Source organism: Orussus abietinus, unplaced genomic scaffold (genome assembly GCF_000612105.2).
Source record: "Orussus abietinus isolate OABI.00-Male unplaced genomic scaffold, Oabi_2.0 scaffold40, whole genome shotgun sequence".
In the NCBI taxonomy this organism is placed as follows: domain Eukaryota; kingdom Metazoa; phylum Arthropoda; class Insecta; order Hymenoptera; family Orussidae; genus Orussus; species Orussus abietinus.
Window position 1 is genome coordinate 835,732 of NW_019394244.1, and position 16,003 is coordinate 851,734.

The 16,003-nt window shown below is 43.1% G+C and overlaps 1 protein-coding gene and 1 non-coding gene across 5 annotated transcripts; one reads left to right on the forward strand and one right to left on the reverse strand.

The window, feature by feature from the left end:
* Positions 1-753: 753 nt before the first annotated feature.
* Positions 754-15,367, forward strand: LOC105704373 (V-type proton ATPase 116 kDa subunit a). Of its 4 annotated transcripts, none has more exons than XM_012433528.1 (15): positions 754-864; positions 1,259-1,320; positions 10,023-10,153; positions 10,786-10,965; positions 11,178-11,310; positions 11,392-11,503; positions 11,640-11,766; positions 11,837-12,013; positions 12,132-12,344; positions 12,535-12,748; positions 12,904-13,327; positions 13,418-13,545; positions 13,661-13,896; positions 14,016-14,413; positions 14,567-15,367. In XM_012433528.1, exons 3-15 carry the CDS (start codon positions 10,037-10,039, stop codon positions 14,661-14,663), a joined length of 2,556 nt encoding a protein of 851 aa, XP_012288951.1. In that variant the 5' UTR covers positions 754-864; positions 1,259-1,320; positions 10,023-10,036; the 3' UTR covers positions 14,664-15,367. The 4 variants fall into 4 exon arrangements, with proteins under 4 accessions (XP_012288951.1, XP_012288952.1, XP_012288950.1 ...); XM_012433529.1 differs by having other exon boundaries at positions 11,178-11,306; positions 11,421-11,503; positions 14,567-14,708; XM_012433527.1 differs by lacking the exon at positions 1,259-1,320 and having other exon boundaries at positions 758-864; positions 14,567-14,708.
* Positions 4,527-4,655, reverse strand: LOC111674063. Its single transcript, XR_002762247.1, has one exon. It is a non-coding gene; the product is annotated as a U4atac minor spliceosomal RNA (small nuclear RNA).
* Positions 15,368-16,003: the final 636 nt, after the last annotated feature.

A 16,003-nucleotide genomic window follows, 5' to 3' on the forward strand; every position in this document is an offset into this window, starting at 1 on the left:
ATTTGGATTTTTTTTTTTATTTTTTAGGCTCTGATATGAGAATCGAAAGGGTCAGGACAATTTTACGAGAATTTAGAACACTCTGGTAATCGATAAACTCGCATTTGAACGGGATAAAGGCAAAAAAAGTGTTGTATGCGCTTCTATGCCAAAACGATGGTAATGCGAGGTCTCGGAGAGACAATTAAATTCACCTGAAATTCACAGATGGCGCAGAGGGTCCCTCTGCAGTCAATTAGGGCCCCAGAAAGCATGAATCCAGAGGATTTCTGGAGTTTTACATCGATTTCTTGATAATGATTGTACGAAAACGACAGGTGGAGTACGCCATTTGGTACAATACCCAATATAATTCGATATAGCTGTCAATATAAAAACCAACGTCGGCAACGTAGGCATTTAGAAAAATCTTCTCTATCGACGTCGATCAAGTTCCTCGACGTGTTTCACATCACCTTAAGGGGATGCGAAAGTGGCGTGTCTCGTTCATGAAACTTCATTCATGAAATATCGGAAAATCATTGCGATGGCCCTGCGCATTTGTGTAATTTCGAGGGGAAAAAAATTGTGATTTCTTGTAAAATGTTTACCCTTTAGGCCCACGTTGACGCACCCTAGGGTGCCCGCTGCTCGTGAACGGCTCCGCGTGCGTCACGGTCCCCGTAGTAAGGCGATCAGCTGTATTAGTATTTACGTTGACGCGACATCACGAGGACCCATGGTGGGGTCCCGAGAGCCGGTCAGTCTTCTGCGGTCCGTCAGCCGTCGCGGTCGCCTGGGCGGACTGTGTTCGGTGACCGCCTCGACCACTTCTCCTTGGTGTCATCCCCGACCTCGTTAACTCTCCCGGATCCATTGTCCTCGGTAATTTTGACCTCATCGTCTTTGTAATTGTTAAGTGTCGTGATTTCATCCCCGAGCTCGTTAAGTGTCCTGATTTCATCCCCGACCTCGTTAACTCTCCCGGATGCATTTTCCTCGGTAATATTGACCTCATCGTCTTTGTAATCGTTTGTCGTGATTTCATCCCCGACCTCGTTAACTCTCCCGGATCCATTGTTCTCGGTAACGTCGACCTCATCGTCTCTGTAATCATTAACTGTCCTCACTTTCACCTTAGTACTATCGTCCACCAGGTCGACTTCGTAATCGTTAACTGTCCTCAGCGTCCCTAGCGACCTCACCAACCTCATCAACCTCATATTTCCGATTTCAACATCTTTTACTAATTCGCCTTCTTCGACTTTAACTTCCTCAGTCTCGTCGGTCTCGTCAACTACTCCGCGGCCCTCGCATGCGACCAGCTACAAGAGACGACCCGTAAGTTGCACCTAGATGCACTTTTTTTTTTTCAACACCTACTATTCTATAGAAAATGATGGAATCGGACCCTAGATAAAAGTTAGTCTTCATTTCCGTTCTGTCCCCACCTAACCAAGTACCTTTGCTTCGGTTCGTTACGTAACAGCGGTAATGGTACCGTTTAATTAAATGTCCGGGTATCGATGAAGTGTCAGAATCACCGAATTTTCCCCTGACAAATGTTTATCTTGGTTTTTGTTATCACGTCTGGGCTCGATTTAAGAGTTAACGAGGGATGAATCGCGTTAATTTCATTGCATCTCTGTGCGCTTAAAGGCTGTTAATGGTTTTTAAAAGGGTTTGGTAATGTAGATAAGGGTCGTTAACGGGCTCTTTTAGGGGACGACGCCTAGGCGAACGAATTGTGGAAACGTTTGCAATGTGCCGGGCAATTCCGCAGAATTGAACCGCCGAAAGTCTCTTAATGGCAGTTCTCTCCTCTTTGTCTCTCTTTCGGAGAGATGGTTGCAGCTGTCCTTACCGTTTATTACGGTCACTCAGTCGTTGATCGCCGTCCAAGGTTGTCGCTGTTTAGGCATTTCGAACGAGCAAGCGGCGTGGGCCGGGAGCCAATGAGCTTGCTCAATTTGCTGCGACCGAGTCTGAAACCTGAGGAGCACCATGGGGAATCGGTTTCTTGGGCCTAACTCAAAAGCCGAAATTAAGTTCCACGATTTATCGCAAATTTCCGCGGTTTTCGCGATTACTTTTGCCTGAAAGTCCCGAATTCGGCGATTTTGGTAGAGACCTCCTGACAAGTTTTGCCCTAGTTAAATAAATTGCCGATTTTAATATTAGGCCCAACTCAAAAGCCGAAATTAAATTCCCCGATTTATCGCAAATTTTCGCGTAGCTTTCGAGGTAACTTTTGCCCGAAAGTCCCGAATTCGACGATTTTAGTAGAGACCTCCTTACAAGTGCCCTAGTTAAATAAATTGCCGATTTTAATACTGGGCCTAACGCAAAAGCCGAAATTAAATTCCCCGATTTATCGCAAATTTCCGCGGTAACTTTTGCCCGAAAGTCCCGAATTCGGCGATTTTAGTGGAGACCTCCTGACAAGTCTTGCCCTAGTTAAATAAATTGCCGATTTTAATACCGAGCTTTTATCATAATTTTCAAATTTGCAATAATTTTTATCCCGTCTTGGAAGGCCGAAAAGACTCGAATTCGCTTCGTCGTCGTAGCGACTTTACGCGAACGAGGCGACTCGTGATCCAGTTATCAGGAAGTTACTTTTATCATCTGCCATTCCATTAGCGAGGGCACTAAGCACTCCCAGAGTTGAAAACGTCGAATTCTCTCACGCACTTACGTGGAAGCTTTTAAACGACGACCTCGGACCGTAGTCTTCGACTGTCGGCCGCACTACGGGATGTTAAAAAATGTTTTTCTCCAAAATCCAGATTTTTTATAAGGGTTAAAATAATCCCTAGGTGCTCACGGGTCTTGGGTAGAGGTTTTGGAAAATCTGGTTTAGTTGAATCGATTTAATGGAGGGTTTCGTTTCACCTTAACACATAGGAGAAGCGTCCCGTTGTACGGAGTTGCGTTCGTTGTGCAACGCCGTCGGGATTGCGCAACGTAACTTTAACTATCGGAATAGAGAACGCAATTTGTTGCTGTGGATGTGGGCCACCGGAGGCTGGTTCTGGTCTGCGGTTTTTCAGGCTGACCACCATGGCGAGTCGGAAGGTACTCGACCCATAAAGCTTATAGAAATGGAAAGGACAACCTCGATTAATAGTTGATGCTATCGGTCGCGGTGACGCTTCATGTAGTCGGTTAATAGTTACCAATTAGCATATATGTGCCCATAATTATGAAAGTGGTCCGAGTCAAAATTAAAAAAAAAAAATGAGTTTATCAGTTATTTCACGCCATATTATTTCAAACGAAATTAATTCAATGTAATTTCGAAACGAAAAATGTATGACTTAGACCACCTTCATATGGGCACATATGTGCACATATGTGCCCATAATTATGAAAGTGGTATAAGTGAAAATTAAAAAAAAAATTAGTTTATCAGTTATTTCACGCCATATTATTTCAAACGAAATTAATGCAATGTAATTTCAACAACAAATAAAAAATATATGACATATGTGCCCATAATTATGAAAGTGGTCCAAGTCAAAATTAAAAAAAAAATTAGTTTATCAGTTATTTCACGCCATATTATTTCAAACGAAATTAATTCAATGTAATTTCGAAACGAAAAATATATGACTTAGGCCACTTTCATAATTATGGGCACATATGAGCCGCTCAGTGCACACATCGACTAACTCCACTTTTTGAAAAATCTTACATTTAGATGTCAAAGCACTTGGTATAGTCTTAACTTTTTATATTTATAATATCTCAACTTTTTGTTTTATGGAGTTAATCAATGTGTGCACTGAGCGGCTCATATAATGAATGAAAAGTTAATTATTCCGGGTCTACCGCGCTTACTAGTGTAAGTGTAATTGTTGACAACGATTACTGAACGCTAAATTAAAAAAAAAAAAATAGTATCGAAATTAGTGCTAATGAGAAAAGGTATTTAAATTATTTCCTTTGGAAATCTCGGTGGGGCTTGTAATCGGAAAAGTTTCTCATGCATCAAGTGACCACTTAGATCGGCATGCACATGGGAATCTTTTTAAATGCTTCAATTGCGGTCATTACGAGTAAAAATGCTGCTCACATCGTGCGAGGATAGAACACGTGTCGGATTACCTTGGGAACAAACTTTGTGCAAGGAATTAACGAGGAAGTGGTACTTTCGCTTTACACATAAACATTGAACAATTAATTGCTAACATTCAGTTGGAACAATTAATTGCTAACATCCACTAGGAACAATTAATTGCTAACATTCACTAGGAAGAATTAATTGCTAACATGCACTAGGAACAATTAATTTCAAACATCCACTTGGAACAATTAATTACTAACATCCACTTGGAACAATTCATTGCTAACATTCACTAGGAACAATTAATTGCTAACATTCACTAGGAACAATTAATTGCTAACATTCACTACGAACAATTAATTGCTAACATCTACTAGGAACAATTAATTGCTAACATTCACTCCGAACAATTAATTGCTAACATTCACTAGGAACAATTAATTCCTCATAGTACAAAGCCTCTTATCAAGTAAAGAGGCCGTCCAAAAATTGCATCGCGCGTTAGACAAACGTCATACACGGATGCGGTTAATGTTTAATGGTTTTCAGCAACAGTACCCTCACTATACGATCATTGAATACTTTGCTCCCCAAAGACAAGGACGAAATTTATTGCTGGAGTGTTTGGTTATCTAGGAACGCCGCTGATACCTCGTTTGCGAGAAGGCGCGACCACCTAGCGGCAGTTTGCGGAACCTCCGAGCGAAATTGGTCGATCTCGTCGCATCTCTGTTAAATTCTTACCCACCACCAGAACCGTGTAACTAGTAAAATTGTAATAAACTTTAATAGTTACGCGGTTACCTTCTCCTCGCATGCATGCGATTACATTGCATAACCAGTAACTATATAAGGCAAGTACAACGTCGCATGTGTCCTGGATTACTCATCTCCATGCCAGGTCTTATTATACTTTGTGATTTCAAGCGTAATGCAAAAGTCACGGAGCAAGATTAATTCGGTTTTTTTTTTTATTCCAGTCGCATTTAGACCTCCAAGAGAAATCGTAATTTCGAGAGGCATTACGATACATTATGCGGTAATACGTAATGTTACGGTTATCGGTACGTGACATGAGCGGTACGAAATTTCCTCAATGTTGATAAGCGATGGGATGATGTGCAGTTATCGGTAGTTGAGTTCGAAGTAACGATGGGTTATGTCGATTTGTCAATATTGATACTACGAGCTACAAACAATATAGACTTCGAGGTAACGAAAAGGAAGAAATAATCTACCGAGACAAAACACGGGGCGATAACGTTAACTCGAGTCCGACGTTGATAGCGATTTTACGTTTCGAACGGAAAGTATTTCCTTCCCGAGATGTAATCTTAAGGTGAAGTCAAACACGTGGAGGAACTTTATCGACGTCGGTAAAAAAGATTTTCTTAAATACCTACGTTGTTTTTTATATTGAGTACTGTGCTAAATGTGCCCATAATTATGAAAGTGGTCTAAGTCATATATTTGTTGTTTCGAAATTACATTGAATTAATTTCGTTTGAAATAATATGGCGTGAAATAACTGATAAACTCATTTTTTTTTTTCATTTTGACTTAGACCACTTTCATAATTATGGGCACAAATGGCATACTCCACCTGTCTTTTTGGTGCAATAATTATAAAAAAAAATCGAAGTAAAACTCCAGAAATCCTCTGAAATTCATGATTTCCGAGGCCCTAATTGACTGCACACTCCACCTGTCTTTTTGGCGCAATAATTATAAAAAAAAATCGAAGTAAAACTCCAGAAATCCTCTGGATTGATGATTTCCGAGGCCCTAATTGACTGCAGAGGAACTCCTCGCGCCATCTGTGATTTCCGTGTCAACTAAAATTCCACTCCGAAACCTCAATTCCACCGGGAAACCTTGGGAATCCATGTCCAGAAGCCTCCGGATCGTCCAGTCGATCTAATCGATCAGCCAACTGCCTAGATGACAGTGGAGCGCCTTATCGCGAGGCTTATCAAGACCTTATCGTGCTCAACACCGATCTTACGTGTCTAATTGCCAGAAGATATGCCCCTCTTCGATCTTCTCTTCGAGTTTCGAGCCAAGTCCCAGATCGCTATCGGGAAAGGAGCCTTCCCATTGGTCCGCGCCTCCACCTGCTGGGAGATCATCAGCTCTTCGTTTCCTCTCCGAAGGTTTCCCGTCGACGGAGGAGGCCCGATTGTTCTTTGAGCTCCTTGGCGCCATCAGTTAGCATTCCGTCGTTGTGGGGTCCGAAACTTGGAAAAGAAATAAGGACGACTTTGAAGGAGACTGAGTTTTTTTAAACTACTGGCAGGTTTGCATTTGTCATGTTTTTTATTATTTGCAATTAATATTTTTATTATTTTGCAATTAATATTCGGGAAGGGACGGATGTATTTCTTCGTGCCATCGGCACTTAAGGTGAAGTGAAACATCCTTCAAATCAGTAGATTCGAATACAACACTTTTTTTTAAGGGTATTACACCTTTGACACATCACTCCTGATCGTCTAAGAATTGTCCTGGCACATTCATAAATCGATATACAATTATTAAAGGCTCTGATATGAGAATCGAAAGGGTCGGGACAATTTTGTGACAATTTAGAACACTCTGGTAATCGATAAACTCGCATTTTAACGGGATAAGGGCAAAAAAAGTGTTGTATGCGCTTGTATACCAAAACGATGGTAATACGAGGTCTCGGAGTGAAAATTTAATTCACCTGGAAATCACAGATGGCGCAAGGGGTCCATCGATGTTTCACTTCACCTTAAGATCGATGAATAATGTTGAGCTCTCATATTTCGTTCGATATTTCGTACGAAAACGACTGGTGGAGTATGCCATTTGGTACAATATCCAATATAATTCGACCCAGCTGTCAATATAAAAACCAACGTCGACAACGTAGGCATTTAGAAAAATCTTCTTTATCGACGTCGATCAAGTTCCTCCACGTGTTTCACTTCACCTTAATCCTGGGGGATCAGCTGATGTTACCACTCGTGTATTCATATGACGTTATTAATGAAAAGGGTGTGGGTGAATTTTAATTTTTTAATTCATCGACCTAGATTAAATCCCTCAGCGTCTTTCGTATCACCTTAAACTTCTTTTGCGCCATTATCGAAGTCCACTTATCCAGCGAAGTCGCTCGGGGCTAATCGGCCGAGAAGCCGACAGAGCTTGCTCGGAGTGTCAGGAACACCTGATCATGGTGCTTCCCCTCGTGGAAGATCCTCCGCATCCCCAGGACCCGACTAATCAGGGATTGCATTTACGCAACCGGGAAATCTAAGATGGCGGCCATGGGGGAAACTCGCGAATGTACCCACTCGTGCGTCATGGTCGTCATGGACACTTTGTGTAAAAATAGGGACAACCAACTTCGGGATCTTAAGGCGTTGTACCACTTTGAAATGTTTAAAAAAACAAAAGAAAAATGTTTATGCCTTATTTGTACTTTTTCTCTTAAAACTGCATTTTTATAATCGGCGGGCACTCTAGCTCCGCCAATTTTCTATAAATCGTCTTGATTCCTTTTTTATTTTCAATGCATTGATATTCCCGTTTTTTATGCAACATTAATTAACGAAATTTAGGGCAAAGTACGTATCTTTCCTTTCGAATCGATGCCATTTTCTGAATAATGCATATTGCATTGCAAAATGCATGTGCAATTCTTTTTCGCTCATTGAACCGCACGGTCATAGATTTTCGCAGCGCTCCGGTAAATCGCCTTTCAAGCCGCCATTTTCCTAAATAAAAAAAATACAAAAAAACACTTTATTGTTTAATAGTAGTATAACACCTTACCGTACTTGAATTTGGATAAAAACGTCTTAATTGTTAAAAAAAAAATTCTTGAAAAACGGTAATGTTTGGGTGGGTCAAAGTGGTGTAACCCTTAAGGGAGGACGAAAGGCTCATTCCGTATATGTCGAAACGTGAAAATATTCGCACCGAATTATTTGGAACGTTATTAAAAAAAGGTCTTAATCGAGTGACGAGCCGTCCTGGGATTGCATATGAAAATATTTATGAACGAATCTCGAGGAGCGCACTTCGGAGCGATGATTAGTATATCAGCTGACATGGCGCACGCACATCGATATAAATAAATACCCTGTGCCATATTCCGACCTGCGTCAACGTTTATGTCGGCGTGTTTAGAAATACGCGACCCCTTAATGTCGCGGGCAATAATTCCCTGGCGATTCCGCGGCGTATTCTCCGCCTGCGGAATTTTTACTCCCGCGGTCTATTTTCACGCCGAGCCTCAGGTGGAGAGATTAAACTAACGTCTCGTAAATATGCGTCTCTTGGAGAGATATACCCGAAGACATGTTTAGGCACTGATAACGAGTCTTTGCTCTGATTAAGGTGGGAGGAAAGGGTCATTCTATAGATATAGAACGACGCTTTCGTAACACCTTAACATTTTTTATACGCAGACGGGAACGCTTATGACCGGAAAATGAGGTCTTACATCACGGCTATATATCATTTAATTTATTTACCATTGTCAGCGAGACCTTCGGTGAAGATTTTCAAATTTCACGCATCCGGAATTATTATTGCCGGTTTTACGAAGCGGTATTTTTTCCGAATTTAGGCGCCTGCCTGTCTATTATCCCGTCTAGCAAGGCCGCCATGATTTACATATTTGCTCCTTTCCTCAGTGAAGGAACACTTGAGTCAATATAAGAAGTCCAGGCTCCGAAATTAGTTTTAGTTTACGCCTAAGCTCTGATAAGGTATCTTTGAGGAAACGGTCCCACTCCTCGCTGCGGTAATTCCTCTCTGATAATCCATATCAACATCCCTTCGTTTAACGATTGTCTAGTCACACGGAGAACGGTAAATCCCGTCCCTTTAAGAAACATTGCTTAAACGGTGCCAAATTGTCCAGCTGGTTTTTCTCTCGGTCTAATTTATGTTTCGGTTTACGTGGCTCTCTCTGTACGTACTCGTAGTTTTTTACTTATCGCCTTGTTATCATCAACAATTATTCCAGTACGACCTGGTGCTTTGTCAAGGCGACTGATGGCGATAATACGTAGACGGTCGTATCTCGATTTTGACGGCTCGAGGCGAACTAATCTAATGATTATCCTACCGGGTTGGTACATGCTCGTTATCGCAATTGTTCAAGGCAGACGAGCCTTTGAGCGGCCGCCTTGAGGTGCCGATAAGTTCTTCCAACTCGACACAGGGGAGCTGGCTTCGGTATTTTTATACGGCCCGTTTGCGGAGCTGGTGCACCTTTGTTGTATTCTAGGAGCTGCATTCCTAGAACTAAGGCAGCGGGGGCTGAAAATACATTCGGAGCTGCCCAAACTATTAGGTTGGCTGAAAAGTACCATCGACGAGATTATTAAATCCTATCTTCTTGACAGAAACCCAGGCCCAAGAATCGGGACATTTCTTGGGGCGTTTCTTCAGGTTGCTGTGGAATTTTTACTGTGGAGATATAGTTGTCAGGGGAGGGGAAGAATGGTAAAGTTGAGATGGTGCTGATGGCACTGATGGTCCTGATAGTGCTGATGGTGCTGATGGTCCTGATAGTGATGATGGCACTGATTTGCGGGTTGCTGTCAAATGTTTACTGTGAAAACATAGTTGTCAGAGTTTTTTGTCGGGGTAGGAGAACAATGGTAAAGTTGAGATGGTGCTGATAGTGCTGATAGTGCTGATGGCACTGATTTGCGGGTTGCTGTCAAATTTCTACTGTGAAAATACAGTTGTCAGAGTTTTTTGTCAGGGTAGAACAATGACAAAGTTGACATGGTGCTGATGGCACTGATTTGCGGGTTGCTGTCAAATTTTTACTGTGAAAATATAGTTGTCAGAGCTTTTTGTCAGGGTAGGAGAACAATGGTAAAGTTGAGATGTTGCTGATAGTGCTGATGGCAGTGTTGATATCCTGATGATCCTGATGATGCCGGTGGAACTCCACCTTGTTATCTCAACTCGCCTCTTGTTTCAGGGTAAGATATCGAGATGGGTGCGATGTTCAAAAGTGAGGAGATGGCTTTATGCCAGCTGTTCATCCAACCGGAAGCTGCCTACCTTTCCGTTTCCGAGCTGGGAGAGACCGGGACCGTGCAATTCCGAGACGTAAGTGGTCATCGTACTTGTTGATCCCAGCTCTCAGATTCTAGGATTTGGTGCGAAACTCTACCTACTTGATCTTTAGGGCCATGTTCATAAGATCATCCAGAGTACAATTGACTTAGGCATGTACGGTACACTTAAGACCACTTGGACATCTTAAAGAAAGTGAGCGAAGACACTTGGGAGAGTTTCGCGACAAATACATCGCACTTGTCGATCCCAGCTGACACCCCAGCTCTCAGACTCTAGGATTTGGCGCGAAACTCTACCTACTTGATCTTTAGGGCCATGTTCGTAAGATCATCCAGAGTACAATTGACTTAGGCATGTACGGTCCACTTAAGACCACTTGGACATCTTAAAGAAAGTGAACGAACCACTTGGGAGAGTTTCGCGACAAATACATCGTACTTGTCGATCCCAGCTGACACCCCAGCTCTCAGACTCTAGGATTTGGTGCGAAACTCTACCTACTTGATCTTTAGGGCCATGTTCGTAAGATCATCCAGAGTACAATTGACTTAAGCATGTACGGTACACTTAAGACCACTTGGGAGAGTTTCGCGACAAATACATCTGCACGATGTAAAATGTAGAAAGGTACTTTATAACCTTCGTCTCATCCGTTTCTGCAGCTCAACAGCGACGTCAACTCCTTCCACAGGAAATTCGTGAACGAGGTGCGAAGATGCGACGAATTGGAGCGGAAACTTCGATATATCGAGGCGGAAGTGAAGAAAGATGGCGTCCCTATCGTCGACAACCTTACCGAGCTTCCGCGAGCACCCAATCCGAGGGAGATTATCAATCTCGAGGTAAAATGCAGTTGGCAAAATGAAACTGGAATTTTCTTCAGCCTGTTAGGAAAGTCAAAGTTAAACAAGTCAGCTTAAAGTTACTAGAAAACTACCAGATTGTCGTGGAACTTCATTTCTCTCTGTCTCTTGATCCGTCTCGACACCCATGAAGACACTCATGAGATGATACTAATTTGTACTCACTTGTTTTTTTTTTTTTTTATATTCAGGCTCATCTAGAGAAGACCGAAAGCGACATCCTGGAGCTGAGCCATAATGCCGTGAACTTGAAGAGCAATTATCTGGAATTGACGGAACTTCGCCACGTCTTGGAGAAGACGCAGGTCTTCTTCACGGAGGTGCGTAAGTAATTCAAAGGACGTTCCTGAAGACGACGTTCTTGTATTCGGGATCTCGAGCGGCGTGTTCCACCATTTAATCAAGCCATGTTTTTTGTCATGCCCGTTGAACAGGAAGAGGCCAATGACTCGATCACCAGGGCTCTCATCAGCGAGGAAGTGCAGAATCCGAGTGCGATAGGTCGTGGACGACTAGAGTATGTCATCTCCCTTTGCCTTAAACTCACTTCATGGGGTTACCAAACGTCAAACATTCATAATATTAAAGTTTTTAATTATTCGGTACACCTGGTTTGGAGAAGCTTTGCACGAATGTTTGACATCCACTTGCAGATTCGTCGCCGGAGTCATCAACAGAGAACGCGTGCCAGCTTTTGAGAGGATGCTGTGGAGAATCTCCAGAGGGAACGTTTTCCTTAGACAGGCGGAACTTGAGAAGCCACTCGATGATCCGGCAACGGTAGGATTGATATTCAGGAATAATGGACCTCTTTTGGATCGCCTTAATGTTTCCCAAAATCCTTTCTTAGGGCAACAAGATCTACAAGACGGTCTTCGTGGCTTTCTTCCAAGGGGAGCAGCTTAAAAGTCGGATCAAGAAGGTCTGCACAGGGTTCCATGCATCTCTTTATCCCTGCCCAAACAGCCACGCCGAGAGACAAGAAATGGGGAAGGAAGTGCGGACTCGACTGGAGGATCTGAACCTGGTAATCTTTCAGTCAAATCGATCCTTTATTTACGTACACCATCATCATGCATCGTGCATGAAATCTTTTAGATGAAGTGACTTAATTGCACATCATAGCTTTCTGTCCCCATCTTCAGGTTCTGAACCAGACGCAGGATCATCGCCAACGGGTCCTTCACAACGTGGCGAAGGAATTGCCCAACTGGAGCATCATGGTCCGGAAGATGAAGGCGATCTACTACACGATGAACCTCTTCAACATGGACGTCTCCAAGAAGTGCCTGATCGGGGAATGTTGGGTCCCGATCGCGGACCTCGCCGTGGTCCAGAACTGCCTTACGGAAGGATCGGTTGGTGCCCATCAGCAATTTCAATAGGCATTTCGCTAAACCCAGTTTACACTTTTAGCGTAAAAAGGCATCTAACCATTTAACGAGCATTGATAAGAGGCGTTTTTAACCCTATAAGAGGGGCATCGGTGCGGACTCCCAAGAGTCGATCATCCAAGCGAACTACAACTTTCTCCTCTGTTCTCTTCAGCGTCTCTGCGGTAGTTCGATCCCGAGCTTCCTTAACGTCATCCACACGGCTGAGGACCCTCCAACCTTTAATCGGACTAACAAATTCACCAGGGGGTTCCAAAACCTGATAGACGCCTACGGAGTCGCTTCTTATCGAGAGGCCAATCCGGCACTCTACACCATCATCACCTTCCCATTTCTCTTCGGCATCATGTTCGGCGATGCCGGTCATGGTGAGCAGCTCTCTCGATGCAATTGTTCTTTAAACCCATGACGTTCGTTTAATGATACCTATCAAAGCTATTGACATTGCATGTCATGTCAGATTGCACCGATTAGAGGCTCCTTACCTAGGGATAGTCTAGTAACTAAGCGTTGATCTCTTCAGGTCTTATCATGACCATCTTTGGTGCCTTCATGGTAATTCGGGAGAAGCAGCTCTCCGCTAAGAAAACTGATAACGAGATCTGGAACATATTCTTCGGCGGGCGGTACATCATCCTCCTCATGGGTTTGTTTTCCATCTACACCGGTATCATCTACAACGACCTGTTCTCAAAGTCGGTTAACGTGTTCGGATCTAGCTGGAAGATCAGGTACAACTACTCCACGGTCAGGAATAACGCAGATCTCCAGTTGGATCCGGGCACGGACGACTACACACAAAGTCCCTATCCGTTGGGCATGGACCCCGCCTGGATGGTGGCCGAAAATAAAATAATCTTCCTCAACTCTTACAAGATGAAGCTGTCCATCATCTTCGGGGTCGTCCACATGATCTTCGGCGTCTGCGTTAGCGTGGTCAATATCGTGTAAGTACACCCTGGGAGATCTTGAAAAGCGGGTCCATCAGCTCCTTCGTCCCCGTAGACCTCCAGGTGGCAATTTTTGCGTTCTTTCAGGAACTTCCGAAAGTACTCCAGCTTGCTCTTGGAGTTCCTGCCTCAGGTCATGTTCCTGATCCTGTTGTTCGCGTATATGGTCTCGCTGATGTTCATCAAGTGGAGCATCTACGATGCTACGTCGACTGGTAAGAGTTGGGTGGATGGTCTGACTGGAGGCTAGCTGACATCCCACTCTGGTTTATATCAGAATGTTACATTTCGATTGATTTAATGATATTCATTCTTAATATATCCTTGCAGATCCAAGATATGGACCCACGTGTGCACCTTCCGTGCTGATCACGTTCATCAACATGGTGCTGTTCAAACACACACCGGTACAAGCCCATTGTTCCGAGTACATGTTCGACCAGCAGGAAACGTTGCAACAAGTCTTCGTGTTCGCTGCTTTGTTGTGCATTCCCGTGATGCTGTTCGGCAGGCCAATTTTCAAGTTGTGCCAATCAGCGAAAGTGATATCACCTGGAAAAGTTCAGGTAAGTTTTTCTTAATAGATGTTAGACCGATGTTGACTTTGGGAAGCTTGGAAGGGATCGTCCCATAAGGCTCTGGATAGTCTTTGGGGGATTTTTCCAATTTGCTGGATTTTTTCCAGCAATCCAATGGGGTGGCCACTCACGACATCGAGCTGCAAACTTTCGAGGTCTTGAACCAACCTTGCACGAGTGAAATTAACGATGGGGCCCATGAAGACCATGAAAGCTTTGGCGAGATCATGATCCACCAGGGGATCCACACCATAGAATACGTACTTTCCACGGTGTCCCACACCGCTTCCTATCTCCGTCTGTGGGCCTTATCACTGGCCCACGCCCAGCTATCGGAGGTCCTGTGGACCATGGTCCTCAACAAAGGATTGTCTGCTCAAGGAGGGAACTATATAAACAGCATTACGCTGTTTTTCGTCTTCGGGGCATGGGCCTTGTTCACCCTGGCCATCCTTGTCATGATGGAGGGACTCTCCGCCTTCCTACACACGCTTCGTCTTCATTGGTACTTTAATTAATTATAAATAATAGCAGTTTATACCGAGAAATACTGCCGGACATTAAGACAAATGCTCCTCACCGGTACTTCTAGAAATTACAACTGTAGAATATATTTTTTCGATTTTAATAATTTTAATATATGGTTTCCTTTTTTCAGGGTGGAGTTTATGAGCAAGTTCTACGAGGGCCAGGGGTATGCTTTTCAACCCTTCTGCTTCAAAACCATCTTCGATGCCGAAGACGCTGAAGATTGAGGAACCACTTCTGAAGAGCCTTGACCTTCCGCAACAATTTAGCCGACACTTAAGTGTCAATATATATTTTTTATGCGAGCATTTTGGAGGTTTGCGAATTGCCCGCCGATTCGGATACTGTAAATACACTTGTAGGGCAATTTTTCAGCTGTTATGGTTTTTTCGAAAACTGCAGTGAATTGCGGAGGAAAACGCACAACATGTATTCATTCCAATAATCGATACGGCGATCGTCGTTCTGGATCTTCGAGATGTAAGTATATCATAGAGCTGATAAAAATGAAGAAGTCACTGATAAGACAGTTAAAAAATGATTTTCTAATTTCGCACCATCTTCTATGGAAATTTCATTCAGACACGTGCGCTTATTTTTTGACGTTTCATTTATACGTTATATAAACATGCGTTGTAAATTAATAACCAGTGTTAGGGATTTAGGCTTTTTTTAATTGTTGTTCCGTTTTTCTCCATTTTTCTAAACTCTATGAGGGAGACATCGAATAATGAACGTCCTTACGTGCGTACGTATTTATATTCTGTATTACGAGAGTACAAATATTCACGGTGTGTGAGCAGATCGATAATTATTGATAGTATTCAGCCGATTTAAGGCGAATTCGAGGTTTGCGAGAAGGATATTAAAAATCGAGGGGAAGACCCGAAGGTATTTGATATAAAATATATATGTATTGCACTGATATAAATGCCCGTGTCAATTTGCAAATGTCTGCACACGTTTGCACACGCTTACACACACACTTTCACGCACCTGCGTACACGTGGACCCCTGGATTAGGATCTGCACGCATGGAAAGAGAGAAAGAGGGAGGGAAAGTAAGAAAAAAAAAGAAAAAAAATAGAACGAAAGAGGGAGAGGTGTGAAATTATTTCCTTGTTGCGCGCGCCCCTCATTTTGAGGGTTTTGAACGCCTAGTGGACTCGAAATGGATTCAGTCGGTGTTTAGCCTTCGAAGGGGAAACATCTCCATTTCTTGAGGTTAAGTGGTCCCGAGTAAATCCCACGTGGTCCGCAGTGCTTCGCTAATTAAAAGTGAATACCATTGTATATTTCACGGCGATATTTCAATTAATGTGCGCACTTTCGCATCGTCAATTCTCATCCCCATTTTCGGCATCGAAGCTTTTGTCATTTTCGTACCTAGACCTACGTAAACTTTCTTCTAAATTTCTTGCTTCATTTTCTAACTCGGATTTTCGCCATTTTCGTACCTAGACCTACGTATTCCTGCTTCGTCTTCTAACTCGGATTTTCGCCATTTTCGTACCTAGACCCACGTAAACTTTCTTTTAAATTTCCTGTTTCGTTTTCTAACTCGGAT